Source organism: Neofelis nebulosa, chromosome 11, assembly GCF_028018385.1.
Source record: "Neofelis nebulosa isolate mNeoNeb1 chromosome 11, mNeoNeb1.pri, whole genome shotgun sequence".
Lineage (NCBI taxonomy): Eukaryota > Metazoa > Chordata > Mammalia > Carnivora > Felidae > Neofelis > Neofelis nebulosa.
This window is the reverse complement of record NC_080792.1, coordinates 86,174,215-86,201,742: the sequence shown is the minus strand read 5'-3', so window position 1 is coordinate 86,201,742 and position 27,528 is coordinate 86,174,215. Positions and strand designations below refer to the sequence as shown.

General features: G+C 49.0%; 1 protein-coding gene across 1 annotated transcript; it reads left to right on the top strand.

The window, feature by feature from the left end:
• ALDH2 (aldehyde dehydrogenase 2 family member) lies at positions 1 to 27,528 on the top strand. The gene is made up of 13 exons (XM_058691687.1): positions 1 to 202; positions 10,903 to 11,007; positions 12,042 to 12,182; positions 13,291 to 13,370; positions 15,496 to 15,607; positions 16,074 to 16,202; positions 16,639 to 16,752; positions 18,429 to 18,531; positions 19,097 to 19,281; positions 21,575 to 21,739; positions 23,418 to 23,575; positions 24,914 to 25,028; positions 27,091 to 27,528. The coding sequence occupies exons 1-13, from the start codon at positions 86 to 88 to the stop codon at positions 27,121 to 27,123; spliced, it is 1,557 nt and encodes a 518-aa protein (XP_058547670.1). The 5' UTR covers positions 1 to 85; the 3' UTR covers positions 27,124 to 27,528.

Sequence of the window (27,528 nt, the reverse complement as noted above, 5' to 3'; positions counted from 1 at the left end):
GACCCCCTTTTCCCCCCACCGCCCCAGCCGGCAGGCTCGTCCAAGTTGCCCGCGCAACGTCTCGCGCGCCCGCTCCCGCCGCAGCATGTTCCGCGCCGCTGCCAGTCTCGGGCCCCGCCTGGGCCGCCGCCTCCTGTCGGCGGCCGCCGCCACCCAGGCGGTACCGGCCCCCAACCAGCAGCCTGAAGTCCTCTACAACCAGGTGAGGCCGTTGGCCCCGGGGCTTTGTTCTCTCGCGGAGACGGCGCTCGCCGGCTGGGAAGGCTCTGGGCCTCTTCGGGCTCCAGTTTACCCAGTTGGGGCTCGAGGGGTTTGCTGCGCATGATCTTTACGCACACCTTCCCTCCCCGCTAGCGTTTTGGCCCCTTCACCGCCTCTGGCAGCCCCCGCCCCCCGTTTCATTATCCAGATGTGACTTCGGCCACTTAACTTGTTTTCGTCCGGCCGCCGGCCGCTTTCCTGCGCCAGTTCTCTTGGTTCCATTTTCTCGCCCCCCCCCCCCCCCCATCCCTCCCGGCCTCTTAGTCGCCGCGGTGTCTGCACAGGGCCTTCGCCACCCACCCGGAAGACGTGTCCACCAAAGTCCCTCTTAGCAGGAGCTTTTCTGTCTTTTCCGTGGTTATTTCTGAATCCTTAATTCTTGCCCGCGTCCAAGGAAGTCCGAACTGAAAAACAAAAGGAAAAGGCCCTTTTCAGCCAAAGTTCACCCATTCGCTAGGGAAAAGGCAAGGCCGCAGGGCGGGGAGAGCCCCTGTCCACTGCTGGGAACTGGGAAAGAGTGCGGGACTCGCGCCTCCGGGGTGCAGTCCCCAAAGGGTGTCCGCGCCTTCCAAGGAGCTGGTTTTCTTCCAGCAAACCAAGGAGAGGCTTTCCTGGGTAACACTGATTCCCAGAGGCCAATTCCTTGCTCGAGCAGGACTCTGGAATATTTTCTCTTTTGATGTTTGAGTTTGGGTAAAGTGCTGGAATTCACAGAGAAGGAAATGATTATGAAAAGAGTTTGTGTTGTAGGTGCAGCAAACTGCCCTTCTGTGAACCTGAGTTTCTTCCGAAAAGTAGGAAGTGGGTCAGAGGGCAACCCCGGGGCCTCATGCGCTTGGTAAGCACTTAACCGCAGTAACAGCTCCCGTGCTCTGTGCACAGCTTTTGCACCTGCCGCCGTTTTGTTGTACCGCTCAAGCCTTACAACAGCCGAGTTAGGTGGGTACCGTGATCGCAGACGTTTTACAGGTGAACAAACAAGGTTGAGTTGCAGAGAGGTTTCATGGGCTGTCCAGTGTCAAAGTTGGGGTTCACATCTAGAATCCCAAGAGAAAGCCTCTACCCAGAACATTCTGTGCTACTACAGAATGCAACTCAGGGTTGGAACTCAGGGGTCACTGCTGATGTAGGGTGCTGTAGAGCCAGTCCCTGGCCAACTCACTTTCAGCTGCGGACCTGCTTGTCTGGCCCGGAGCGGGGCTGCAGATCTGTGCACAGGTGGTGGCTAAAGGCTCAGCTGTATGTTGGAAGGAGTGTTACAAATGGTCACTTTGGCGAGGCAATAGAAACAAGAGATAAAACTCCTTTTGCATCACACAGGCCCCAAATGCAGCAGTAGGCTGCCTAATGAGGAGCTAATGCTTGGAAGACTTGAACATCAAAAAGATCATGCAGAAATATCCTTCAGGGAAAATTGTCAGCCTCCCAAGCCTTTGTGGGCGGGAGATCTAATTAAGATCTTCCTCCTCCGTGGTCACGTGGAGGTGAGGGAATGGCCTTCAAATGTACATGCATGTGGGACTGGTAGATAGCACGATTCCTGCTCTCCAGATTCAGTCTGGGGATGTAAGTTGGGGGGAGAAGAGTGAAATCTCCCCACAGCTGCTTTTCTTTATCACATTTTTTGAGATCATAAAAGTAACATTTGCTCACTGCAAAAATGCTGAGTACCGTAAAACTTCTCCCAGACCCCATTCCACTCTCTCCAAGAGCACTGTTAACACCTAGGTCTGTGATCTTGTATTTTCTGTGTGTGTGTGTGTGTGTGTGTGTGTGTGCGTGTGTGTGCGCGTGTGTGTGTGCATGCATGCGCACGCACATGAGCCAGCATGCACCAGATTTTTTTTTTACATAAATGAGATGCTAGCACTTACTGTACTGAAGCACTGTCTCATTGAACAGTGTACCTGACTTATCTTTCTCAATTAGTACATTTATATCTTGTTTATTCTTCCCAAAGGTTGCAAAGCATCCCACCATGCTGGAACTGGCTATTCTTAAAGTTCCTTGGGCTGTTTTCAGTGTTAAGTTGTTGCCAACCTGCTGGCAAGCATGCCAAAGCCTTATCTGAAAAATCTGTCTCTAGGAGCCAGGGGCTCTAAGTACAAAGTAGATCATATTCCTGGACATTTCTCCGAGGTGTTGCTGGATCCTTTAAGTTCATTCGACTATTCTGGAGTTGTTTCCCAAAAAGGAGTTCTTCCAACAGGCGGTTTTCTTGCCAAGGGCATCTGCAGGGAGGGGAGGTGTTTGGGCTTTTGGGGGAAATGTCGTATTTCAGGCCTGTTGGGTCTCATCTGGATGGGTAAGAGGGGTCAGGCAACAGGTCTTCTCCTTGTCACCTCTTTTTCGCAATCTGAAAGAAGTTGAGGGGGGTGGTTTGGTCCACCTTCCTGGGGTCCTCTTGCCTCTACTTGTCTTGGGTGAGACTGCAGGGTGGGGTAGATTTACTGGTTGGGTTAGGACGATTTCAGGACACATTCTCCTTCCCCAACTCACAAGCAGGGACCTGTAGGGGAAACCGATTGATGGCCAGGTTTCTTGAAGACCAACATTTCTTATCCTTGGCAGTTTTGGGGACACATCTCTGTCAATAAACTGATTTTCATTTTTCATTCTTCTTTTCTTTCCTGACTTGGAGAGTAATTAAGATCTCGGAAGACAACTTAAAGGAAAACCCAAGGGACTGTGGCTTCAGCAAAGTTACCTCTCTGGATGGAGTGTGACTAATACTTCTATCTTCAACATCACCAATTCGTGTTGGTTGATAATAAAATGCCGAGTTAAGCTCTGTGGATTTTAAAAGCTCCTGAAGTCAAGCCGCACTGATTTTCATAGCCAGATACTATGGGGACTTGTCTTCCCAATGTTAGACCCCAGTGCCGGGCGTGCCTGGTGTAGGATCCGATCTCTCGTTTTTGCTTCTCCGTGCTTGTGGTGTCCCTCTGTTTGTGGGAGTCTCGCCAGGGGTATGGTGCCCGTGTCTCTGCCCTTCCTGCCCTTTTCAGTATGGCCTCCTCTTTATGACAAACTGTGGAAGGTCTGTTCTACCAGTCTTCAGGTCGTTTTCAGAGTTAGTTGAATAGATGTAGCTGTTCTCTTGGTATGTCTGTGGGACAGGGTGAGCTCAGGATCCTCCTACTCTGCCGTCTTCCTGACTCCCCACGTTGGTTGATAATAATAATGAAGAAGAGAATATTGTTAGATACCACGTTATGCTCTGGACTCAGACTGCCTGCCACCCGTTAGTGCTGACTTGGGCAGGTTCATTCATTCAACAGACATTTTGTGAGTACTCCCAGTTCCAATAAACAAAACAGACAGGAATCCCTGCCTGTGGGAAGTTTGTGGCCTGGATGGTGGAGACAGACAGGGGAAATGCATAATGTGGCCAAGGCAATCAGTGCTGTGGAGAAAAATACGGCAGGGAACAGGGCGATATGGACGGTGGTACAGAGCTGAGCTCTGTACCTCAGCTGCCACACCTGTACAATGGGGTAAAAATCCCATCTACATCATAGATAGGGTTGCTGTGAGGATGAAGTGGGGTCATCCTGATACAGCCCTTAGCAAATGCCCGGCTCATGGCTCCCTGTGCCTCCATATTTATTTAGCCATAAGTAAAAGCTGTGAGAACAGTGATGCTGTTGAGCTTACAAGATAATGCGATGTAACTCCATTATGTGGGTGCCGTTGTAGTTGTAACTTGTTTTCTGAAGAGTTGAGTTAGGTTGTGGGAAAGCTGAAATGGGGGCTTGGGGTGAATTAAGTTTGTGTCTTCTATTCTTAGCTTCTTGACCACAACACTCAGGAACTAAAGGGAGAACTGACAAGGAAATTAAGAAAGGATCTCCCTATTATATAGAATTTTCTGATTACAATATTAATACATCCTCAGTACAAAAAGTCAAACATTACAGAGGTCTGTGAGGTAGAAACTCACTGGAAATATATATAGACATGCACAGATGTTCATTGTCACATAGTTTATATGGGCAAAAAACTCAGGAAGCCAGCTTGCCATCCATAGGGAGGCAGATGAACAACATATGTTATAGTTACAGGGAGGAATAATTCAATGCATGTGCTAGTTACAGGAATTAGCTAGAGCTGTATGAATAATGGGCCTGAAAAACAATGAATGTTTCAAGGGGGGGGGAATGAAACTAATTAAAACTACCCCAAACTTTACATTGAATGTGAATAGACCTATCTCCATATAAAATGTATAAAAATGTACAGGAAGGAAAAAGCTCATTGGTGTGAGGGCGGTGAGTGCCAGGGGTGAGGGGGTCGGGAGGGGTGCTGCATAGGGAATTTGCTGGCAGGCAGTGACCATAGGGAACTTTGGCTTTCTTTAAATATTTTGTTTCTTTAAAAGTAAGTAACCCGTAAGCAAACATAAAAAGAAAAAAGAAAGTGACAGGCCTCTGATTATCTCATACCTGCAGATAATCACTGCTAACAGATAGAATATATACAGAATAGGAATTTGATTTTCCTTGGGAGATTCTTACATAATGAGCTAAAACCTGTGTTGGGCTAGGCAGTGGTTTGAGGTGGCTTTTATGCTGAATGAATCAAGTGAAATATCTCCACAGTGATCATACTGGTTTTATTGCTTGTGTAGGAGTTTTACGATCTTTTGTAGCAATAATAGGTTCAGGCAACCCAGAGAATTAGAGGATTTTACCAGACCTACCTAGATTCTTCTGCTTTTAACAACAGTTCTGTTATGAGTGAATACAAATGCTTCTCATTACCTCCTGCCTCCCCAGAATCTGTGGGAACACACTGAGTTACAGGTGACTGGATTCCAAGAAAGTTTATGGTATTGAGGTCAAGTTGGAAGGACAGGTATGTGTGTTGTGGACATGTGTACGTTTCCCCTGATTGAATAATCATGGTTACTGATCACTTAGGATCTTTCGGGCCCTGTGCTGAGGACACGTAACTACGTTTTCACCTTTCATCCCTCCGGCAACTGTACGAACCAGGTATCGTAGTACCTCATCTTGCAGATGAGGAAACTGAGACTCAGGGAGGTCATGTTCACATTAAGTAGTAAGTATGAAACCAAGGTCCAACTCTGACATGCATGCCCTTAGCCACATGCTGTGCTGCCTCGTGACCAGGCCCTGTGGTCAAACAAGGATGTAGATATTCACATCTTTGTAATATCTTGACTTGGAATATTTGAAATTAGGAGGGAGGTGCCGTGTTTGTGTTCACATGTGTATACCCAGCACCTAGCACCGAGATCAGAATATAATTGCTGCTCAGTAAATATTTATTGGAGGCATGAATGGTTGCCATTTATGAAACTGTGTGTATAATTTCGTGTTCCAGGAGCAAGGAATGGAAATGCAGTATTTCCACTTAGGAGGGGTATTTTCAGAGCATTTGGGAGTTAATGTGAATAAGAATGTGGAGACATGTAGGGAGTGCTAAAATTGTCCAACAAGGGAAGTGATTGCAGCAAGATGGGGGTTTGCCAAATCATAAGCCCAAAGAATATCAACAAGTTGAAACCATGACTGCATGGCAGACAGTCCATAGTAGAACCAAGCCTCCCATCGTGGAAGTGGTGAAAAAAATCCAGGAACGCATAAGGAAAGACCCTGGGAGGGGCGCCTGGGTGGCTCAGTCGGTTAAGCATCTGACTTCGGTTCAGGTCATGATCTCACGATTTGTGAGTTTGAGCCCCACATCAGGCTCTGTGTTGACAGCTCAGAGCCTGGAGCCTGATTCAGATTCTGTGTCTCCCTCTTTCTCTCTCCCTTCCTCGCTCTCTCTCTGTCTCTCTCAAAAATAAATAAACATTTAAAAAAAAAATTAAAAAAAAAAAAAAAAGAAAGACCCTGGGAGCTGAGGAGGGGAGGAGAGGGCTGGGGTCAGGAGCCAGAATGTCTCCAGCAAGTCTAAGGGAGGTCACTGCCCTTGACCTTAATTTTAAATTGACCCTGAGGTTTCTAGAGGATTATGTGGAGAAACGTGAATGTGTGTGGCATTCAGTGTTTGTCTTGAACTTATTTTCTCAGGATCTTGTAATAGAAAAGATAGCATCTGTTTTCTATCGGACATGAGTTACCTAACTGCCACTGAAAAGCAAATGCCAGCACGAGTCTCCTCAAGACAGAGAACCACCCCATCTGCTCCCTCGCCCTTGGGGAAAGTAACATATTCCAGGGATGCAGATTTCCCAGGTAACAGATCCCCAGTTCTTTGATCCATCAAAGCATCCTGCCTCCTTAAACTGGAGCTACTGAACACCATTTAACCTCTTACTGGAGACTTCGGGCAGATTATGACTGTCCACTGCCATGGGGTGGAGGTGGCTTTGAAATAGTGCTCTGTCTTCACCTTGGTTAAGCCTCTTCCGTAGGGTCCCACCTCTGCTGTCCCTGCCCCAACTTCTGGGCACTCACCACACCACCCAAGTTTCTGGATGCGGCCAAGGATTGTGTAATCCTCTAACTCAGCAGTTTTGGCGTCTGTACAGTAATCTGTCCCAAGTTCACAAAGGTACATGTCCAAGGATGTTTGCTGCAGCAGCATCGTTGGGAATAGTGGAATCTGTCCTGAAAGTGCACGCGTAGGAAATGGTTATGTAAACTGGAGGAATGCTGTGTTGCTTAAAATAATGGAGCCATCTGGTTGTGGAGTAATGTGAGAAAAGCAAGTTAAGAAATGGAGAGCCGATGATCTCCACACGGCATGGAGGCTCGCACGTGTGTCCTGTACTCTCTGCACCCCTAACACCAGCACAGCCGCCTGCACACGGTGGGTGGGATCCAGAGCCCCCTCTGCTGTCCTGCCCCCTCACTCTGCAGCCAGGGGGCCCTTTTGGTTCCTCCTATCCCCAAGCTCTGCCTTTAGGCGCCCCCCTCAGGTGCCATCTGACTTCCTGGTCTGTTCCTCACTGTCGCCTGTTTGTTTCTGCTTCTCGCTTTGTCTGTGGGCTTGTAGATGGTGTCTCTCCTCCCCAGGACTTTTTAGCTCAAGGAGCCAGGATGCTTTTTCACTCAGTGCTCAGCATGGTGATGGCACTCTGTTAAAACTTTCGACTGCGTGGATGATGAATCCCAACTTACACAAAACGAAGGGAGATGTGTCTGTTAAAATGTGTAGAAAATAAAGCATGTTGATGGAAAAGCTCTATGAGTTTTGCCAGCAGTCCAGATTCAAAGTGTCAGCTCCTAATATCACTGGGATATCACTCTGCATATTGCTCTGCCATCCCCCCCCCCCCCCCCCCCCCCCCCCCCCGCTTAATAGTTAAGCCTGTTAGAGAAGTGAAGCTTTGGGTTTTGGGCCAGGAGGTTATGAAACATTTGCCCTGATGTCTGCCCTCATGCTTACATAAATGAAATTGCTGTGAGGCTCTCCTCACTTGAAGCAAAACTATGGCAGAGGCCCATCTGTCCCCATTGGAGGGCAGGTCAGGGAGGCCACTGAAGTCTGGCTCTAGGAGGAGGGAAATGGGAATTCTAAACAGAAGGAAGATTCTAGGTTCCTGCTAGGCAGATTCCGGCTTATTTGATCAGTTAGAAGGCAGGATGAATTGTTGAAAATTCAACAGCGGAAAGTGACCCAGCAATTCAGGGCTTTGAAAGGCAAACAGGTGCCAGGGAGTGGTCTTCCCAGGGTCCTAGTCTAAGATTCGGAGGACAGGGAGGAGGGGGTGAGGACTAGGAGAGCAGCTGACTGGCCCAGTCTCTGCTTTCTACTTCCTGATCTTTGCAAAATGACAATTAAAACTTTTTCAGGACAAACTAATTTAGTATGCCACGGTACAGGAAATAATACAAATCCCAAAAATCTTTGAGAGCACCACAGGATCTAGAGTAATGTTGCAGTGACTGCTGTGGTAAGATCCACTGTGTGCGGGCGGGCTCCTGGCTTAGGGGCTTTACACCCCTTGATGCATTGAATCCTCGAATCCGCCCCCACACACCTTCTTCCCAGGGACCCATGAAACAATCCTGGAAGCCCAAGGTCACAGCAGATGAGGGGCAGAGCCGAGATTCCAGATTCTGTGTGGCTTAGAGGTTGGTGCATTTTACACCACCCAGAATAAAACCTCAAAATCAAACCCGCTGTTGGCCAGTATGTAAACCGTGAAGATGGAGATTAAGAAACAACAGTTCTGGCCTCCTTGAAGGCAGACCGGGCTCTGACTGGAGGAAGCCGGTTCTCAGGGAAGCACTTATGCAGGGCGTGGCCAGCCGTGGCCGTGTCCAACTTGAACTCACAGTCACCCAGAATTCTTTTTGCCACATCCCTTCCCTCCACTGGAAACTACCCATTGCCTGCTTCTCGGCAGTAAAGGTCTCAATTCCCTCCAGATTAACGATCAACCAACTAATGCAAAACCAACCACACGAACATACTTCCAGAGACTCCAGCTGATGTTTACCTGTGTGCTCCTGCCAGATGCCAAGAGCCTCTTACTTAGGTGCACAGCTGCAGATTCCACCAAAAGACCAAATTTGAGCCTGGGAACATGACCCCTGGTGGACCTTTCCTAACCGGCTCCTTCCTGCGCCCACTCCCACCGGCACCAGCATTGCACACTTAACTCCATGCGAAGCTCGGTGCATATGCTTGAAGCCCTCACGTGCCTTGTGATGAGGGCCACTGCAATGATTCCCACTCTGCAGACGAGGAAGCAAAAGCAATGCCTTGCCCTGTGCGACACAACAAGGATCAAAAGAGCCCGGATTCAGGGCGCCTGAGTGGCTCAGTCGGTTGAGTGCCTGACTTCGGCTCAGGTCATGATCTCGCCGTTCCTGAGTTTGAGCCCGGCACCAGGCTCTGTGCTGACAGCTCAGAGCCTGGAACCTGTTTCAGATTCTATGTCTTCCACTCCGTCTGTGCCCTTCCCCCACGCATGCTCTGTCTCTCTCCCTCAAAAAAGAAATAAACATTAAAAAAAAAGTTAAAAAAAAAAAAAAAAGAGCCCAGATTCATCCGGTGCTCGTCCTGACCCTGCTCTTGACCACAAGGTTGGTCCAGACCTCCCCGGAGCCTGCTGGTCCTGAAATCTCTGGCCCTGGCACGAACCAGACTCCACGTTTTGCTTGGTGGCCTGGTCTCGTTTGTGGTCCTGGACTGTGGCCCAGAGTAACTTGGAGATGACTCCCCAGGGTCCTAAGCCAGGCCATTTTGGGATGCTGGGGCCAAGGAGAGCCCTTGAGGAAGGAAAGCACAGTGGCCTTGGACTGACGGTCACCCTGACTGTGACATTTACGCAGTCCTGGGAAAGTGACAAAATACCCCCTCCCCTCACCAGACCAGTTTCCCCAGCCTGCAGGAGAACAACAGCTTGCTGGGAGATTTCTTCCCTGTTATCCCCTGAAGCCATCAGCTGGCTGTTAGAAACAGAGAGAAAATTCTGGCACTTAATTAAGCAGCTTTGGTCAAGGGTCCTTTCTCTGAGTGAATGGAGAGGCTTCCATCTCCCTGCCATTGACTTCATAAAACCATGTGGTCTTTCTCCACTTGGTTGCTGTTAGACCTCCCAACAGCGAAAACAGAAAACAGCGGTTGCTGCCAGGCTGCTGCCAGGCGCTGAACTGAGGGCTTCGCAGGACCCACACTCCTTCTCTGACCCCATCTCCTAGCACTTCTTCTTGGTTCACCAGTAACTCTGGCCACTTTTGTTTTTTCTCAAATGCACCAGACTAATTCCTACCCCAGGGCCTTTGCACTTGCAGTTCCTACTGCCTGGACTGCTTATCCTCCCATTCTTCCTGTGGCTGGCTCCTTTTCATCAGTCAGGGCTCCAGTGAAATATCTGCTCCTCAGACCCACCCGACCATCCCAGCCGAAGTTCCCTATCTTCCCCCACTTCAGGACCCTCTCTGTATCCTCATTTTCTCCTGTGCACCTACCACTGCAATCTGAGGTTGCCTTGTGTATCTGATTGCTTCTCTACTGTCTGTGCCCACCAGAACACCAGCTCCCGTGAGAGAGAGGTCCTTATTGGGTTGGGTTTCCACTGTGTCCTCAGCCTTAGAGCAGGGCCCGTTGTTGGTGTTCACTAAATATTTACTGAATAACAGCCCTGTGCCGTAGTGTGGTAGAGGAAAGAAGGTTGCAAATTCGTTGCTGCTCCTCTCAAGGTGAAGGCTCCCTCCCCTCCCCAAGGTCCGGACTGGGCCTGTGACTCACACTGCCCAGTGGAGTTTGGTGGCAGAAACGAGGCCTTGCGAGTGCAGAGCCCTCCTGCACACCCAGTCCCGGGTACCTTTGCCCTGCAAGCCCCTACGTGAGCCCAGCTGAGCCCTGTGCAGCTGAGCGCAGTCAGTGGGCATGACTGTAAGAAAATAACAAGTCGTGTGAGCCACTTGAGTTGTGAGATGTGACCCAACAATGGAGACAGGTAACTGATAAGGTAGGAGTGCATTCCCTTCATTTCCCAGATCAGGGAAACCAAGGCCAAGAACTCACCCCAAGTCCCTTGGCAGAGTGGGCATTCCAACTTGGTGGTCCCCAAGGCTGGCCTTTAAACCTCACGCCACATCACTCTGAGAGGCTAATTCAGGTTTGTTCTGATGTTTTTGTTTTTTTTTAATTGCTGGTTCTCAGCACTGGGTTGAGAGCTGGTCCTGAGAACTTTCTTCCTTCTCTCTGTAGATCTTCATAAACAATGAGTGGCATGATGCTGTCAGCAGGAAAACATTCCCCACCGTCAATCCCTCCACTGGAGAAGTCATCTGTCAGGTAGCTGAAGGAGACAAGGTGAGAATTGGTGACTTACCCTCAGGGCATGGGTGGGCAAGGATGGCTTATTATTTTTAAGTTAGCAAGCAAACAGGGTCAAGGAGCAGAGGCAGAGAGCGAGAGAGAGCGAGAGAGAGAGAGAGAGAGAGAGAGAGAGAGAGGGAGAGGGAGGGAGAGAGTCTCAAGCAGGCTCCACACTCAGTGCGGAGCTCAACGCAGGGCTCAATCCCATAACCCTGGGATCATTACCCGAGCCAAAACCAAGAGCTGGACGCTCAACCAACTGAGCCACCCAGGCATCCCTAAGTATGTTTAATATTAATGAAAACCATGCTCCCAGCCTCCTGATATACATTTCCCTATACGAAAAATGCTAGCTGTGTTATTTTACAGCTTCCCTAAGGGGGAAGCTGGTTAAACCTTCACTTGGGGGACACTGCCAGTCATCTCAGAAGGGATGGTTATTGGCTGGGCTTGCTTTCTTAGCAGGAGGGGGGGAAATGATCAAATTCTAAGCACTGGCCCCTGAATGACTCTCTCCAGAACACTTTTGGGGACTCTGAAATGAAAATACAGAAACGGTTGGGGTGCCTGGGTGGCTCAGTCAGTTAAGCATCTGACTCTTGGTTTTGGCTCAAGTCATGATCTCACGGTTTGTGAGTTTGAGTCCCACATCGGGCTCTGTGCTGATAGCACGGAGCCTGCTTGGGATGCTCTCTCTCCCTCTCTCTCTGCCTCTCTCCCACTCTCAAGGTAAAAAACATTAAAAAAAATGAAGATGCAGATCTAAAATATTCATATACTCTCTTAAAAAAATAAAAAAAGAAAATACAGAAACGGAAACTGTCAGGGTCCTCATTTCCTCCATGACTTCTGGAAGGGAGAGTCTGAAGCTTGTCAGGCAGAGAGCCCTCCGTGGTGGGGAGGGACTGTTTGGGGCAGGTTTCCACACAGGCATTGACTGAAGCCCCCTGGGTGTTGCTTGGCAGCAGGGCGCGTGGTAATTGGAGGCAGTTTCACCTGCCTGAGCTGCCCTGGTGGGTGTTTTCCAGGAAGATGTGGACAAGGCAGTAAAGGCTGCCCGGGACGCCTTCCAGTGGGGCTCACCCTGGCGCCGCATGGACGCATCCGATAGGGGCCGCCTGCTGAACCGCCTGGCTGATCTGATTGAGCGGGACCGGACCTACCTGGCAGTGAGTTCTCAGCCCCCTCCTCTCTCATCCCACATGGTGAATGGGCTTCTCACGGACAGCTGGGAAGGGGGTTGCATTGCTGACATGTAACTGGTCAGAATGGCATAGGCTGGACACCTTTGGGATACACCCCTGTACCACCCCTGTACCAACCAGCCTCTCAGTGTCTCCTATGACGGCTAAGAAAGGAGGAGACTGGGAGACGGAGAGGGGAGCCACAGGGGAGCCTTCCCAGAGACCCCCAGGGATGGACACTGTTCTCACAGCCCCTCCGTATGGCAGGCCTTCTTTCTGGCTGCCAGAAGCAGAAGAAACCAGGAGGCAACATCCTTGCCTCTCCCCAATCCAATCTGCAAAGAGCAGCCAAAGTGAACCTTCTAGAAAGTAAATTATACCATGGTCTCAAGCCTTCCATGGCATCCTCTATATCCTTAGGATAAACTCCTGTTCTCTCAACGTGGTCTACAAGGCCCTGCCGGGTCTGACTCCGTCTCCCAACTCATGCCGGACTATGGGCAGCCCGCCCCCCCCTCCCCCCCCCCTCCCCCCCCCCCTCCCGCCTACAGCTCAGCTCACCAGCCTTCCCTCAACTTCCCGACCGCTAGGCTTCTTTGAGGCATCAGGGCCTTTGCACATGCTGTTCCTTCTGCTTGGGGTGCTCTTCCCTTTGTCATCAGTTGTACCTTTCCCTTTGCCTAGTTACCTCCTACATGTCCTTCCAGTTTCACCCTAAAGAGTGCTTCTCAGACTGGGCTGGGCAGCCTGGTTTCCCCTTTCTAGCTCGTGATTGATGATTCGCACCATTACCCACTGGCACTTTGGTCTCTCAGCTCCCATGTGGGTCTCTTATTCCCAGCAAGGGCTCAGATGTGGCTTACAGCAGAACCTGGAAACGTGTGCTTGTTGGTGCACCATTCCCTCCCCACCCCTCACTTTCCTGTCTTTGGAGAGGGAGAGGCGATGGGCCAGAAATGCCATGGCATTCCATGGCACAAAGTGGCCGTCAGCCCTGATCCATGCTGAGCTTCAGTGCTGGTCGTCCCCTACTGCGAGTGCTCTAAGGCAGTCCTGTGCCTGCAGTTCTGTGCTCATCGTTCTCTCTTCTCAGGCCTTGGAGACGCTGGATAACGGCAAGCCCTACGTCATCTCCTACCTGGTGGATTTGGACATGGTCCTTAAATGCCTCCGGTATGGGCTCGGGCTTCCTGTTCTTTGCTCTGGCTGTGCCACAGGGGAGCAAGCGTTGCGGGGGGAGAAATAGAATAATAATGTGTAAAAGGATCACAGGAGTTGGAGAAACATGTTCTATGAGACTCTGTCTTATGAGAAAATCCCTCGATTTCAAAACTGTAATTTACTTATAAGCATTTTCTCTTCCTTCTTGAGGCAGTTTTGGTAATTTGTACGTTAGTTGGAATTTGCCCATTTTATGTAGGTTATCTCGTTTGTTGGCTGCAATTGTTCACATTCTCTTACACATTCTCTTATCTGGCGATGTCCCTGCTTTCATTTGTGATTTCAGTTGTTTGTGTCTTCTACCTTTTTTTCTTAGTCTAGCAAATGCTTTGTCAGTTTGGTGACTTTTGGAAAGAACCCACTTTTGGTTTTGTTGATTTCCTCTGTTGTTTTCCTGTTCTCGATTTCATCTGTCTCTGTTCTAGTCTTTATTATTTCCCTCTCGCTGGCTTTGAGTTTAGTTCAATCAAACATCCTAATGACCAAGAAGTGCAGGCTGAGGAATAAGAGCTTTGTGAGGGTCCTTTGGGTTGTAGCTTAACAAGTAGACTCAGCCTACCTTGGGCACTGTGGAGAGTTGGGGGTCTTGAATCCAGAAGGTCGCTGAGCATCACCATGGCGCATCTTGGCCCTCTTGCTTCATCCTTCTCTCGATTACCTCTCGCCTCCTTCAGGGCCAGTCTGTGTGCTGGAGGCCGGCTTCCCGCACCTGGGCTTGCTTCCGTATGCGTGATCCTACCAGACTACACCGCAATCCCTTAGTCCAAATGCCGAATTCCTGCCAAGTGCCAAAGTCTAATGCCAGACTCAGGTGCCAGATGCCACCCTGATGGGCTGGCCTTGAATCTGATCAGTTGTGGTCCGGGTGGACAGATCATTTTGCACAGGGGGACTGCTCCCCCTGTGACGCTGGGGACAAAGAGGGGAAGAAACAGTGCCAGAAAAGTGGGGATTGTACAACATGATGGGTTCTCAACCAGGGTAGTCACATCTCCCAGGTGATAGCTGGCAATGTCTGGAGACATTTTTGGTTGTCACAGCATGAGGGGAAGGGTGCTACTGGCATCTAGCGCGTAGCGGCCAGGGATGCTGCTAAAAATCCTACAGTGCACCGCACAGCCTGCACATCAAAGAATTTTCCAGTCCCAAATGACAGGAGTGGCAAGATTAGAACACTCTGCAAGGGTGTCCCAGAGAGAGCAGCCTGCTGAAGCTTGGGCAGAGTCCCATGCCTTCCTGATTTTAGGAATATGCCTTTGTGCTGATTAAGTAACCGTTCTGAGGCCTGAAAACCCATGTAATACAGGCTAGTGGGAAGGGAGCGACCGTGCTTTCCCTTGTATAGATTGGTAACTCCCTGGCTGCGTTTCTCCCCAGGTTCACAGACCTGTGTTCAAAGCCAGGTCAGCCTGGGGCTCAGATTCTCCCTGGCAGTCACATTTATTTCAAAACTCTTCCTGTTACCGCACATTCCATCTTTCCCCTTCTCTCGTTTTTCCTACTGCCCTGAAAACTTAATCATTATGTACTGGAAACACACTGCTCCTTTCTCCCCCGCTCTAATCTGCTGGGCTTTTCTGTTCCCTGTGTCCCTGTGCATCTAGGTGGTAAACTTTCCAAGGGGTTGGGCCAGTTGAGGATTTGTTTCTGGTGGCTGTTCCCCCAGCCTTAGTTCGGGGCTCTGCACACAGGAAGTACCAGCTGTTGGATAGGTTTGCACTTCTCTACCAGATTCAGTCCATGGCTCTCATGCTAATCTGTGGTGCTGGGCTGGTTTATTTCTTAAAAATACAGATTCCTGGGACTCCCCAGCGCTCCAGATTGAGTAGGTTGGAAGTGGGTGCCGGGAATGTGGTGTTTTTTACAAGCAACCTAGGTGATTCTGAGGTTTAGAGGTTAGTTACCCAGAGTGGATTACTGTGCCCCTTGAAGCTATTTAAGTGGTTCTGGAAATAAGCCAAGAGTAAGAGCAATTACCAGAAAGACTTAATTGGGTCTGAATCTTCTCTTTCTGCCAGGGTTCACAGGGGTCCCTGACTGTCATTGATTAAGCTTGGATTTTTCTTTTTTTTTTAAGTTATTATGCTGGCTGGGCTGATAAGTACCATGGGAAAACCATTCCCATCGATGGGGACTTCTTCAGTTATACCCGCCATGAACCTGTCGGGGTGTGCGGGCAGATCATTCCGGTGAGTGCCAGCTTCATAATAAACAAATGAAGGTTGATCAGGAATGCCTTGAGATGCAGCGATCCCAACAGGCTAATTACAAAGGCGGGGTGTCTGCGGGGTGATGTCAGAGGGTGGCCTGGGTGGTGGCTAAGAACACAGGCTTTAAAAAGCCAACCAGCACTGCCATCCGTGGCAAATCCTTTATCCCAAGACTCGGTTTCCTTACCTGAAAAGCGGAAGGGACACTGGGGACATGATACACCAACTCAGCACAGAACCTAGTATGGAGAAAGCTCTAACGAGCATGAGTCACTGTGTTCTGGTCCACCTGCTGTGTCCATCCGTCTGAAACTCACAGTTGAGTCGTGGGGGTAGCTCCAGGGGCTCAGAGATGCCAGTGCTGCTTCCATGACCTGGGCTGCCGCTTTCACGGGCCGCTGCAGCCCTCAGCTGAGGTTCCAGGAGCGGCTGTTTTTTCTTGCAGTGGAACTTCCCGCTCCTGATGCAAGCCTGGAAACTGGGCCCAGCCCTGGCGACCGGAAACGTGGTTGTGATGAAGGTGGCTGAGCAGACTCCACTCACCGCCCTCTACGTGGCCAACCTCATTAAGGAGGTGTGTGTGGTTTGTGTCTGTCTTGACCTCTGAATGCCCTTGTACAGACTTGCTCCTGGGGGGGTTCCTAGGAGGGCGGGTATTTGTAGAGCAGGGACCAAGCCCTCCCCAACCCCCACACCTCATCACAGATCAGCCAAAATGGCCCCTCTCACCTTATATCTACGGTACAGTTTCACTGCCAGACCCCTTTGAAGAATGAAAAATTTTCTAAGTGAATGCCACCGAGAAGAGGCAACCGCCACAGGGAACCCCCAATAGCAGGTTCTCTGCCGTGCCATTTGGAATTCCTGAGCAGTACCCCACAAGACTGGCATCTGCTTACTCGGGTACCAGGCAGGCTGCTTTAGTCTCTCTGGGAGGGGTGTTTGTCCTTCTGTCCAAATCCTTTGGAGCAGGAGAATGATTCCAAGTGTCCCTGGCTGTTTGCATACAGGCTGGCTTTCCCCCTGGTGTGGTCAATATTATCCCTGGATTTGGCCCCACAGCTGGGGCTGCCATCGCCTCCCATCAGGATGTGGACAAAGTAGCCTTCACGGGCTCCACTGAGGTAAGACACCACCAAGATCTCAAGCGTGTGGTACATTTGGCCCAAGTTCCCACTGTCCTCAAGGATGCAGCATTGAAGATTAGCCTCTGGGTGATGCATGGTGGGGGGTCCCCCAAGACTGCCTCTGAGTAGCTTGAGCGAGGGCAGTGACTGTCAGAGTGGAGCCCTTCGTGGGTTGGTTGACGCTCTGGATGCTGTTTCAGGGCCAGCATCATGCGTGGAATAAAGACGCCGAGACCGTCTAGACTTCGTGACTGCCTGCCCAGCCCCTCAGCTGTGTCAGGCTCCTTGACCAGCACTGCCCTGACAGTTACAGAGCATGGGCTTCAGAAAGACAGGAGTTCCAATCCCAGCCTCACCATTGTGACATGGGGTGATTCACTGAATGTCTTTGGGGCTCCATTTGTTGTCTTTAAAATGAGAATGGCAATATCTAGGCGGTAGAGGCGGTTTGTATGGTGTAGTGGGGAAGATAATGTGCTTCGGAGTCTTACTGTTCCAGTAGCACTTGCCAGCTGTGTGATCACGGGCAAGTCACTTAGTCTCCCACGGCCTCCGTCTCATCTGTAAAATGGGGAGGAGAATGGCACCCATCTCCTAGGATGGGAACCAGTAAGATGAAGTTTATCAAGTGCTGGGCAAAGGTCTGGCTCAGAGCAAGTGCTCAATAAGTGAATGAATGAATGAATGAGTGAATGAGCAAGGGGATTATGCTGCTCTGTGCCAGGCCCTGGAGAAGCAGGGTGTCTGGGGATTCCCTACACATCATCTCCTTCGAAGCAGGGACAGAATTCCTTCTAAAGAGGAACTTGGAACTTTTTCCTCTCCTTGAATTCTTGGGAGGGTTCAGTGCATGACTTCAGAGAAGGCACACTGAATAATGTAATGAACATGCTCTTCAGGCAGTTCCCCCTGAGAAAAAGACACCTTCAAATATTCAGTCTGTACGCAGTGATGGCAATGCCAGGAGGGCAGAAATGATGCCGAGGTAATACGGTCCCGGTTCTTTGTTTGCTTTGTTAGTGCCTACATTTATGCCTCAATCTTGAGAACCTTGCAGAGGGGATGGTTTCCTGACAGAGATGCATGTGTTCATTCAAATAGGTTCAGGGCGGCTTTGTGCTAGGCTCTGGGAATAAGGAGGTGAGAAGTATCCCACCCTTGCCCTCACAGAGTGTGCCATGGGCTGGGGGACCACCCTCACAACACTGTGGGAAGGAGACAGGATAATGGTTCGAACTGGTGATGGATTCACGCTGCCCGAGTGTGAGTTCTAATGCCACATTACCACTTAGGGCAAGTGACTTGACCCCTCTGAGCCGTAGTGCCCACATTTCTAAATCAAGGAAAAGAGTCCTGTCTGTCTTTGAGTTCACTGCAAGGATTGAACTTACAAACACAAAGCACTCGGCACAGTGTCTGGTTTGTAGGCAGTGCTCAGCACGTGGAAGCCACACAGTAGTGACTCTGCTCATGCGGTCACAGTCACTGTCATCTTAGGAGCTCAGAGGCATGGGGCAGCAGCGGTAAGTGAATAGATTTGGTGAAATTCTCCTGGTCTCTTGTAATCCAGCTGCTCCCTCAAGTTGTGGGATCCTTCGGCCTGTGTCCAGGAGAGTATGTGGTTCTTTTTTTCCTGCTATCGAGAGCTTGTCTGGGTCTCTGCTTCCGCACAGGTTGGCCACCTGATCCAGATTGCTGCAGGGAGCAGTAACCTCAAGAGAGTGACCCTGGAGCTGGGGGGAAAGAGCCCCAATATCATTATGTCGGATGCAGACAGTAAGTCTTCTGGGGGCAGCAGGTGTGGGGTGAAGGCAGCCGCTGGCTGTCCATACTGTGGTTCCAGTCACTTCTATGAGCGTCAGCACCCACTGGACTCGGTTTCTGGCCCCCGGGCCTCAGGATGAAAGTCAGAGTCTACAGTGTGGCCCTCCACCCCGCATGACCCGGTTTCTCCCTGGCTTCTCCCCTCTTTGCTCCGTCACCCAGCCGAGCTGGGCTGCTCCGTTTCCAACCCTACTGCACACTTTCTCTTGGGCCAGACTGCTCCTCCTCCATTTCCTCCCTTTTCCTGGTCCTGCCTGGCGCCCCGATTTGCCTTCCCCGAGTGCCGTAGGCTGGCTGGGTCAGTCCTCCCACCGCCCTCGTCTGTTACCACGGAGGGCTGTGACTGCCACTCTTTCTGTGACTGTGTGCTGGGTGTCCACACCCCAAGAAGGGAGAGATCAGGTCTGTCTTGTGGGCCCAGGGTCCTATTGGTGGCGTGAACGGGTTAAGGGGGTAGGCAGCCCCTGGGGCAAGGTTTGTCCTCTGTCTCTCATGGTTGCCTTTCTGCCCCTCCCAGTGAACTGGGCCGTGGAGCAGGCCCACTTTGCCCTGTTCTTCAACCAGGGCCAGTGCTGCTGTGCGGGCTCCCGGACCTTTGTGCAAGAAGATGTTTATGCTGAGTTTGTGGAGCGGAGTGTCGCCCGGGCCAAGTCTCGTGTAGTTGGGAACCCCTTTGACAGCCAGACTGAGCAGGGGCCACAGGTGAGCCCAGCTGCTACAGGTGGGTCAGGGTGTCCAGAGTTAGCATGGAGAAGCAGCAAAGGTCTCAAACTCAGAGGCAGGCAGCCTTGGCTTCAAGTCTCAGTTCTGCCATGTACCAGCTGTGTGTCCCTGGGAAGCCACATACCCTCTCTGAGCCACTGTTTGCTCATCCATAACGACCACCTTTCCTGACTCACAGGCTGGCTTTGAAGTGGAAATCAGTAATGGAAAGCAATATGTAAATTTCTTACACATAATAAGTACTAGAAATGTCTATGTAAAAAGGAATGCATGTTGGGGTGCCTGGGTGGCTCAGTTGATTAGGCATCTTACTGTTGATTTCGGCTCAGGTCATGATCTCACGGGTTCATTAGATCGAGCCCCGCATCGGGCTCAGTGCTGACAGCATGGAGCCTGTTTGGGATTCTTAGTCTCCCTGTGTCTCTGTCCCTCCCCTGCTCTCATTTTCTCTCTCTCAAAAAAAGACCTTGGCCATCCATAAAAATGCATCTACTAAAAGGACACACAGGTATCTGTTAACCGTGGTTATCTTTGGGGAGTGGGACAGAGGGTCATGGCATGGGTAGCAGAGGGACTTTATTTCACTTTATACTCTTCTGAGCTATTTGGTTTAAACAAACGTACATATATATATATACGTATATATATGTACGTTTGTTTAAACCAAATAGCTCAGAAGAGTATAAAGTGAAATAATATATATATATATTTTATATATATATATATATATTTTTTTTTTTTTTAACCAGGAACATGTATTCATTTTAACCAATAAAACTATAGTCAATAATAATTACAACAAAAAAATTATAGTGCCTCTGCCCACCATTTCCTCTCATGTCCTGGGCCTTTTTCCAGCATTATCCTTAGACCCAGCCTGTCTCGGGCTCTGTCTCCACAGGGTCATGCACTGGCCTCCCCCCAGAAGGGAGGAGTCCACAGGGTCAAGGGTGCTCCTGGCTCCCACAGGTCCCTGCACCCACTTCTGGGGTCCACACATGCCTTTCTGCAGGCCCCATCCCCCTGAAGGTGTGTGCTGCTGGTGTCCACTCCCCAGGCTCCAGGGCTGGCCAAGGCAGCCTTTTTTTCCTCCTTTAATTAACAGACAATTTTTTAGAGTCATTTAGGTTTATAGAAACATGAGCAGAAAGTACGGCATTCTCATATACCTCTTCACTCCTCCAGCCCACGCCCCTGGTTTCCCTGATTCTTGACCTTGACCTCTTGCACTCGTGTGGTACATTTGTTGTAGCTGACGAGCCAATGTGATATATTATTGTTAACTAAAGAACGTAGTTTACCTTTGGGTTCACTCTTGGTGTTGCATTCTGTGGGTGTGGACAAAGGTATAAAGACTGTATCCACCGGCCCAGTATCATACAGAATAGTTCCAATGCCCTAAAATTCCCCTGTGCTCCACCTATTCATGCCTTCTGTACCCGCAACCCTAGGCAACCACCGATCTTTTTACTGTCTCTGTTTTGCCTTTTCCAGAATGTTCTACAGCTGGAATCATACAGTATATAACCTTTACAGATTGGCTTCTTTTACTTAACAATGTGCATTTAGCTTTCCTCCGTGTCTTTTTGTGACTTGATAGCTTATTCCCTTTTATGGCTGAATAACATACCATTGTATAGACATATCGCATTTTCTTTATCTAGTCATCTGCTGATGGGTACTTGGGTTGTTTCTACTTTTCAGCTATTGTGAATAGTGCTGCTATGAATTCCAACATCTCTTTTTCTCTCTCATTTTTCTTTGTCGTTTGTGGCTATCTAATTAGTAGGGTAATACAAACTTGTATAGAAATTTTAATAAAAAGTGTTTAAAGGAAAAAATAAGACCCCCGTGGCCCCCTTCCATGTCCTTTCCCCATAGATAACCCCCCTGTTACATTTTTGTATGTTTAACAAAAATAGGATTGTATTTATTGTTGATGTATTTATTGTTCCAGTTTTAGTCTACGTGCTGCCAAAGCAAGCACGTGTATTTTTCTTACTATTTTAAATTCTTAGTAACCTCAGAGTTGGAAAATAAACGATGGGTTGGTTTGATATGCATTTCTTTGAGGGCTTAATGAGGCTGGTTGAACCTTTTCTTATGTTTTTTGGCCCTTTGTAGTTCCTCCCTGTGCCTTGCTTATTCCTAAGCTTGGCCCATTGTCCCACTGCCTGTGCACTTAGAAGCCTGAAGTAGGAGAGTTCTGGCCCTAGCGTCTCTGAAATTTGGGTCTTCTTCCTGCCTCCCTCCCCCCCCCCCCCCCCCGCAGGTGGACAAAACTCAGTTTCAGAAGGTCCTCGGTTATATCAAATCTGGGAAGGAGGAGGGGGCGAAGCTGCTGTGTGGTGGAGGGGCGGCTGCTGACCGTGGCTACTTCATCCAGCCCACTGTGTTCGGAGATGTGCAAGACGGCATGACCATCGCCAAGGAGGAGGTTAGCATGGGGCCAGCCCTCTGGGGAATGTTTTTAGGAGAAATAGACATTTAAGTCTGGCATCTTCATACCATGATCCTTCTGCTGGCTTTGGGCCAAATCCTGGCTCTGTGCCTAAGACAAATTATTTACAACTCCATCTGATCTGGTCACTCTCCTCTTCCACCTCCACCCACTGTTGGGGAGAACTTCCAAATTTCCTTGCCTGGCCTCCAGGCCCTTTGTGTTCTGCTCCCTGTGAGCCAGGAGTCAAGGAATGATTTTGCTCAGCCCTTTTATGATCTTCATATAAGCAGGACAGTGGACTAGACCAAAGGGCTGTGACTTCCCCACACGGCAAGATTCCTGATGATCTCCCCCTCGGCACTCATTTTGAGCACAGGGCAGCAGCTCTGTCTCATTCATTCATTCGCTTCACAAGTATTTATTGAATGCCTACTATGTGCCAGGCTCTTTACAGACCCTGGAGATTCACAGGTATTCCAAGACGTGCTCCCTGCCCTCATGGGGTTCACACGTCCTCCGCTTCCCTCGGATTAAGCCTCTTAGCAGCTTTATGCAGGGAAAGTATTTCCCCTTTCATATATAATTCAAAATAAAATAATATTAAAATGCAAAATCAGGGTAAGAAAGTCCAACAGAGTTCTGCCTCTTTTTCCATCATGACTACTTTGATGCCTTTTCTGAAATCTCAAATATCAATTTTCCAGAAGGGTTGGGGGGTGCCTCTCCTTTGCCAGTTCCATGATGCCCCATCTCACAGCCCTGCTCCAACCATGATGAGCTCCTGGCACTCTTCTCCCACCCGTCTTGACACTCACCAGGCAGTCCTGGAATCAGCCATTTCTTCAAGAAGTCCTGCTTCCTATTAATGGAAAGTGGGATTTCACGAGGATGGGCACTGGGTGTGCTTATGCCTGGAACTCCATTTCCCTCCTCCCTGCTCCCCACCTGCATGCTGGTTTGGCCAGTTTCTGTTCCTGTTGTATCACGGCTTGGCTGTCACTTCTGGGAAGCCTCCCCTGATACCCCTCCTCTGCACTCAGTCAGGCTGGGAGCTCCTGTGGGCTCCCATCACACTGCCGGTTAATGGTTGCCTTCAAACCATCGATTACATCAGCATCGCTTCTAGTCCCCTCCTTCCAGTGCCCTGCCCTGATAGGGCTGACAGTGGCCACACCTGGACAGCAGCAAGCACACCTGGCCCCCATGTCTTGGTTTTTGAATCTCATTCTCCACTAAAGAGAACCGGGATTCCTTGAAGAAATGGTTTATGCCAGGAACAGGTCAGGGAAAGTACAAGATGAACCTGGATGTCTTGAGAGCACAGACACTGTTCTGTTCACAGTTACTTCTTCAGCTTCTGGCATGTGCCTTGCTGAACAACTGATACAAATTCTTTGAAACTAAATCTACATATAACATGCCAGGAACCCCTGCCTTGCAGGATTGTTTAGAAATAAGATAGGCTATGTTAAGCACGTGGTGTATAGAAGGTAACCAATCCCCATTAGCTTTCTTACCTTTGTGTTTCACTGAGCTTGGGAACTGTTGTCACCCTGTGGAACTGTTGGGGTATCTCTGGGGGCTTGAGCAATCATCTGCTCAGCACTGGAAAGCTGCATAGCTGGTTTCCATGTCTGCCCCCCCGCTTCCACTGTCCACTCTTGTACTACAGATCTTTGGGCCAGTGATGCAGATCCTGAAGTTCAAGACCATAGAGGAAGTCATTGGGAGAGCCAACAATTCCAAGTATGGGCTGGCTGCAGCTGTCTTCACCAAGGACTTGGACAAGGCCAATTATCTGTCCCAAGCCCTCCAGGCTGGCACTGTGTGGTAAGAGCCTCCTAGCAGCCCCTTACAGCCCAGGCAGGGATCCCCAAGCCAGGGTTTTTTGGAATTTAGTGCTCACATCCCAGAATTTGGGATGCTGGGCTCAGTTCCTCCTGGGTCAGGGTGTGGTATAGCAGACAGAGATTTCCCATCCCCTCTCCTCTAGGAGATTAAACTTCCCTCCAGTACATAGGCCCATGCAGCTTTGTTCTTGGGCAAGCAGATGGATGACTGGGGGCTCCTTACTAAGCTGAACAAGAGTAGGAGATCAGAGCTGAGTGTCTACACCTATGTAATAGTGGTCTTAAGAGCTAAGCACCTAGTTCACACCCACTAGGATGGCTGTTATTTAAAAAAAAAAAAAACAGTGTTAATGAGGATGTAGAGAAATTTGAACCTTCGCATATTGCTGGTGGGAATGTAAAATGTTGCCGCCATTACGGAAGACAGTCTGGCAGCTCCTCAGTGAGTTAGATGTAGAATTACCATAGGACCCAGCAATTCTACTCCTAGGCATATACCCAAGAGAAAGAAAAGCATACATCCACACAAGAAAGTGTATCCGAATGTTCATACTAGATTACTGACAATATCCAAAAGGTGGAAACAACCTAGATGTCCATCGGCTGATGAATGGATATATAAAATGTCTAGCCACACAATGAAGTATCATTGAGTCATAGAAAGGAATAAAGTGCTGATACTACCACCACTGATGAAGTGGTTCATCTATTCTATAAACATAGATGAACCTTGAAAATGTGATACTAAGTGAAAGAAGCCAGACACAAAAGGCCACATGTTGTGTGAATCCATTTATATGAAATGTCCAGAACAGACACATCCATAGAGACAGAAAGTAGATTAGGACTTCCCAGGGGCTGGAGAGCAGGGGAATGGGGAATAACTGCTTATTGGGTAAAGGGTTCTTTCTGGGGTGATAGAAGTGTTCTGGAATTAGACAGAGGTGATGGTTACACAACACTGAATCTGCTGTAATCCACCGAGTTGTGTAAAGTGGTGATTTTAAATTCAACTAAAATTTAATTTTTAAGAACTGCAAAAAGAGCTTGGCATCTAATTAGCAAAAATTACTCATTAAAATGGGAAGCTATCATGTGGTGCTCCCTGTTCCTGACATTCATCTGTGACCACATCACAAAGGATGACGACTTACGGCTTTATTTCATGTGGTTTGCCGTTGGCTCCTACACGGCTGGTTATTACTATGGTTCTACCCATCCATTTTCCCTCAATAACATTTAGGGAAATTCAGGAGGTCTGAGGGGTATGACACATATCTCCCAACAGTTACTTCTGAACTTCTGTTTCAAATTATAGGGTCAACTGCTATGATGTGTTTGGGGCCCAGTCACCGTTCGGAGGCTACAAGATGTCCGGGAATGGCCGGGAGCTAGGAGAGTATGGGCTGCAGGCATACACTGAAGTGAAAACGGTGAGTATGGGTGCCCTCTCAGCTCTCCCTCATGCTAGACTCCATCACTCCTTGTTACTAGCTTCTTGTTTTAAGCCACGGAAGCCACAGAAGAGGGTGAAGACCCAGTGCTTGCTGTGTCTTGTGAGAAATAACTTGGGACTCGGCCACCACTACGCCTACATAGTCCTTTGCTAGGCTTTGTTATACGTCAAGTTCTGCAAGACTTGAAAGGAAGGAAAGATCCTGTGGTCCAAAGCAGTGGGGAAAGACTTCTAATGAGAATCAGGCTGTGAGGCATTAGACACCAAGGGCCATAAATATTACCAATATCCTTTGATTTCATAATGTCAATGATAGGAATAGAGCCGGAGGAGCTAATCGGAAGTACAAGGAAAGTATTAATCCTTAAATATTCATCACCGCATTAGCTCTCAAAGATGAAAAAGTCAGATGTGACTAAATGCCCAATAAATTATGGAACACCCAAATCATGGTGTACTAAGTAGCCAGTAAAAATATTTTTGTAGGATATCAGACATGGAAAATCATCATCCTTTAAAATGAAAAGGCAGGATACAAAGTAATACATGCAATATAAGTCCAGCTTAAAGGCTATATATAATTTAAAGGTACTCGCGTACCTTTATTTACTATGGAAAAGACTGGAAAAAAAGGCACCAAAGTGAAAATAATTTTCTCTACAGTGGACATTAGTTACAGTTTAACCAGGAAACAAACTCACAAGTAATATTTAAAGAAAAGAGAAATGGGCTGAGTAGGGCCTTCCCAGGATTGGGAAAGAGAAGGTTCAGGGCAAGCAAACCAGCCAGGGGGAGCAGAGTGAGAAGGGCAGACAGCGGTCTCAGTACTCAGTTTAGTAAGCCACAACTTGTGTTCTCAAAGCTCACTGGAATAAAATCAACACGTTTCCTTGTTTATTTAAAATTGTCCCATATACACAAGAGGTGAGACCCAGGTTTGAACCTACAGACGTTGGTCTATAACTGTTCCTCAAAATGATGATGGGATTATTTAGGTATGGTGTAGGGGGTGCTAGGACTGAGACCCGGGAGCTGCAGTATCTAAGGACTGACTGGAGGTTGGGGGGAAAGCCCAAGAAGAGGCTTGAGTTGAGGTGGTTCATGCTGGAATCCAAGTGTAAGCCGCTGACACAGGAGGCCTAGGGCGCTGGGGTGTTGGAGAGAGTGGCAAGTAGCAGGACTTGATGGCTGGAGGGTCAGCGGCTGCAGGTGAAGGCGGCAAAGCTGGTTCAGCCGGTGCCGGGCCCTAGGCTTTGTGCCCGTGATAAAGATCCCTGTGCTCTGAGTTTTGGGAACTCAAGTGATGCTCCTAACAAGATTAGGCTCAAAAACGTTTCAGAAGTCTGAGGTTGCCTGGGGGACTGCCAAGAAAATGTCTTCTTTTGAACTCGTATTTACTGAGTGATTACTTGGTGCCAGAATCTGCTAGACTTCCTTATGCACATTATCTCATTCGGTGCTCACAACAACCCCATGAAAGAGAACCGTTATCCCATCTTACAGATTAGGAAGCAGGGCACACAGAGGTGAAGTACTTGCCCAGGAGGGGATAAAGCTGGGATCTGACCCCAAGTCCATCTGAATCTGGAATCTTTCCACTTGACACATTGAGGCACCTGCGAGCTTCAGCACGTTATATTTTTCCTTACTTTGATTCTTTTTGAGGAAAACATGGATCTAGATCAAGGTCTCTCAACCCCAGCACTACGGACATTTGGGGTCGGGTCATTGTTTGTTGTGGGGCATCCTGTGCAGGGTAGGATGTTCATTGAGCATTCCTGACTTCCACCTACTAGATGCCACAGCAGCTCCCCCCTCTTCTGCCCCACGACAATCAAAAATGAGTGGGTGAAGGGGAGGCAGGGAGTGATGTCCCACAGAACATAGCCCTGGCTGTGTTCCTGGGACTGGCCAGTGGCCATCAAGATGTCAGAGTGAAGAAAGCCCTTGTGCTCATCCTTGGCCACACCCTGCTGAGAGCGCCTATACATCAGAGGGAAGCATGGAGATTTAACAGCTGCTCTGCACCCCTCTTACAGGTCACGATCAAAGTGCCTCAGAAGAACTCCTGAAGAACTGTGCCAACTTCCCCACTCATCCAGCAGTGGAGAGATCAAGGACGTCGGCAGCAAAACCAGGAAAATGACCTTGCACGCTAAAAGTCTCAAAAAAGAAATTCTCCCACAAAATCTCTTGACCAAGAAAGTCCCAGAATTTGAATTGATAAATGGGGTGGGTGTGAGGCAAAGAGTATGTGGGAAGCCCTTTAAACTGCAACAATACTGCTAGCTTTCAGGCTGATTTTTCCAAACTAGATTCGAGTGTCTCATCCTGTCCATCTGATACACTTCTGTAACTCGCCTTAAACGGGGGCACAAAAAGCCATTGTTGACACTTGTGCTAACAAGTCAGAGCAACAGCTAGCATCTTGCTTTGTATTCTGGCCTCAAATTCATTAAAAACAATGCTGCTGTTCA

Coding starts and splice junctions, on each gene's coding strand:
- ALDH2 (XM_058691687.1), top strand. CDS start 86: ATGTTCCGCGCCGCTGCCAGTCTCGGGCCCCGCCTGGGCCGCCGCCTC. Junction 203..10,902: donor CTGAAGTCCTCTACAACCAG/GTGAGGCCGTTG, acceptor TTCTCTCTGTAG/ATCTTCATAAACAATGAGTG. Junction 23,576..24,913: donor CTCCAGGCTGGCACTGTGTG/GTAAGAGCCTCC, acceptor TTCAAATTATAG/GGTCAACTGCTATGATGTGT.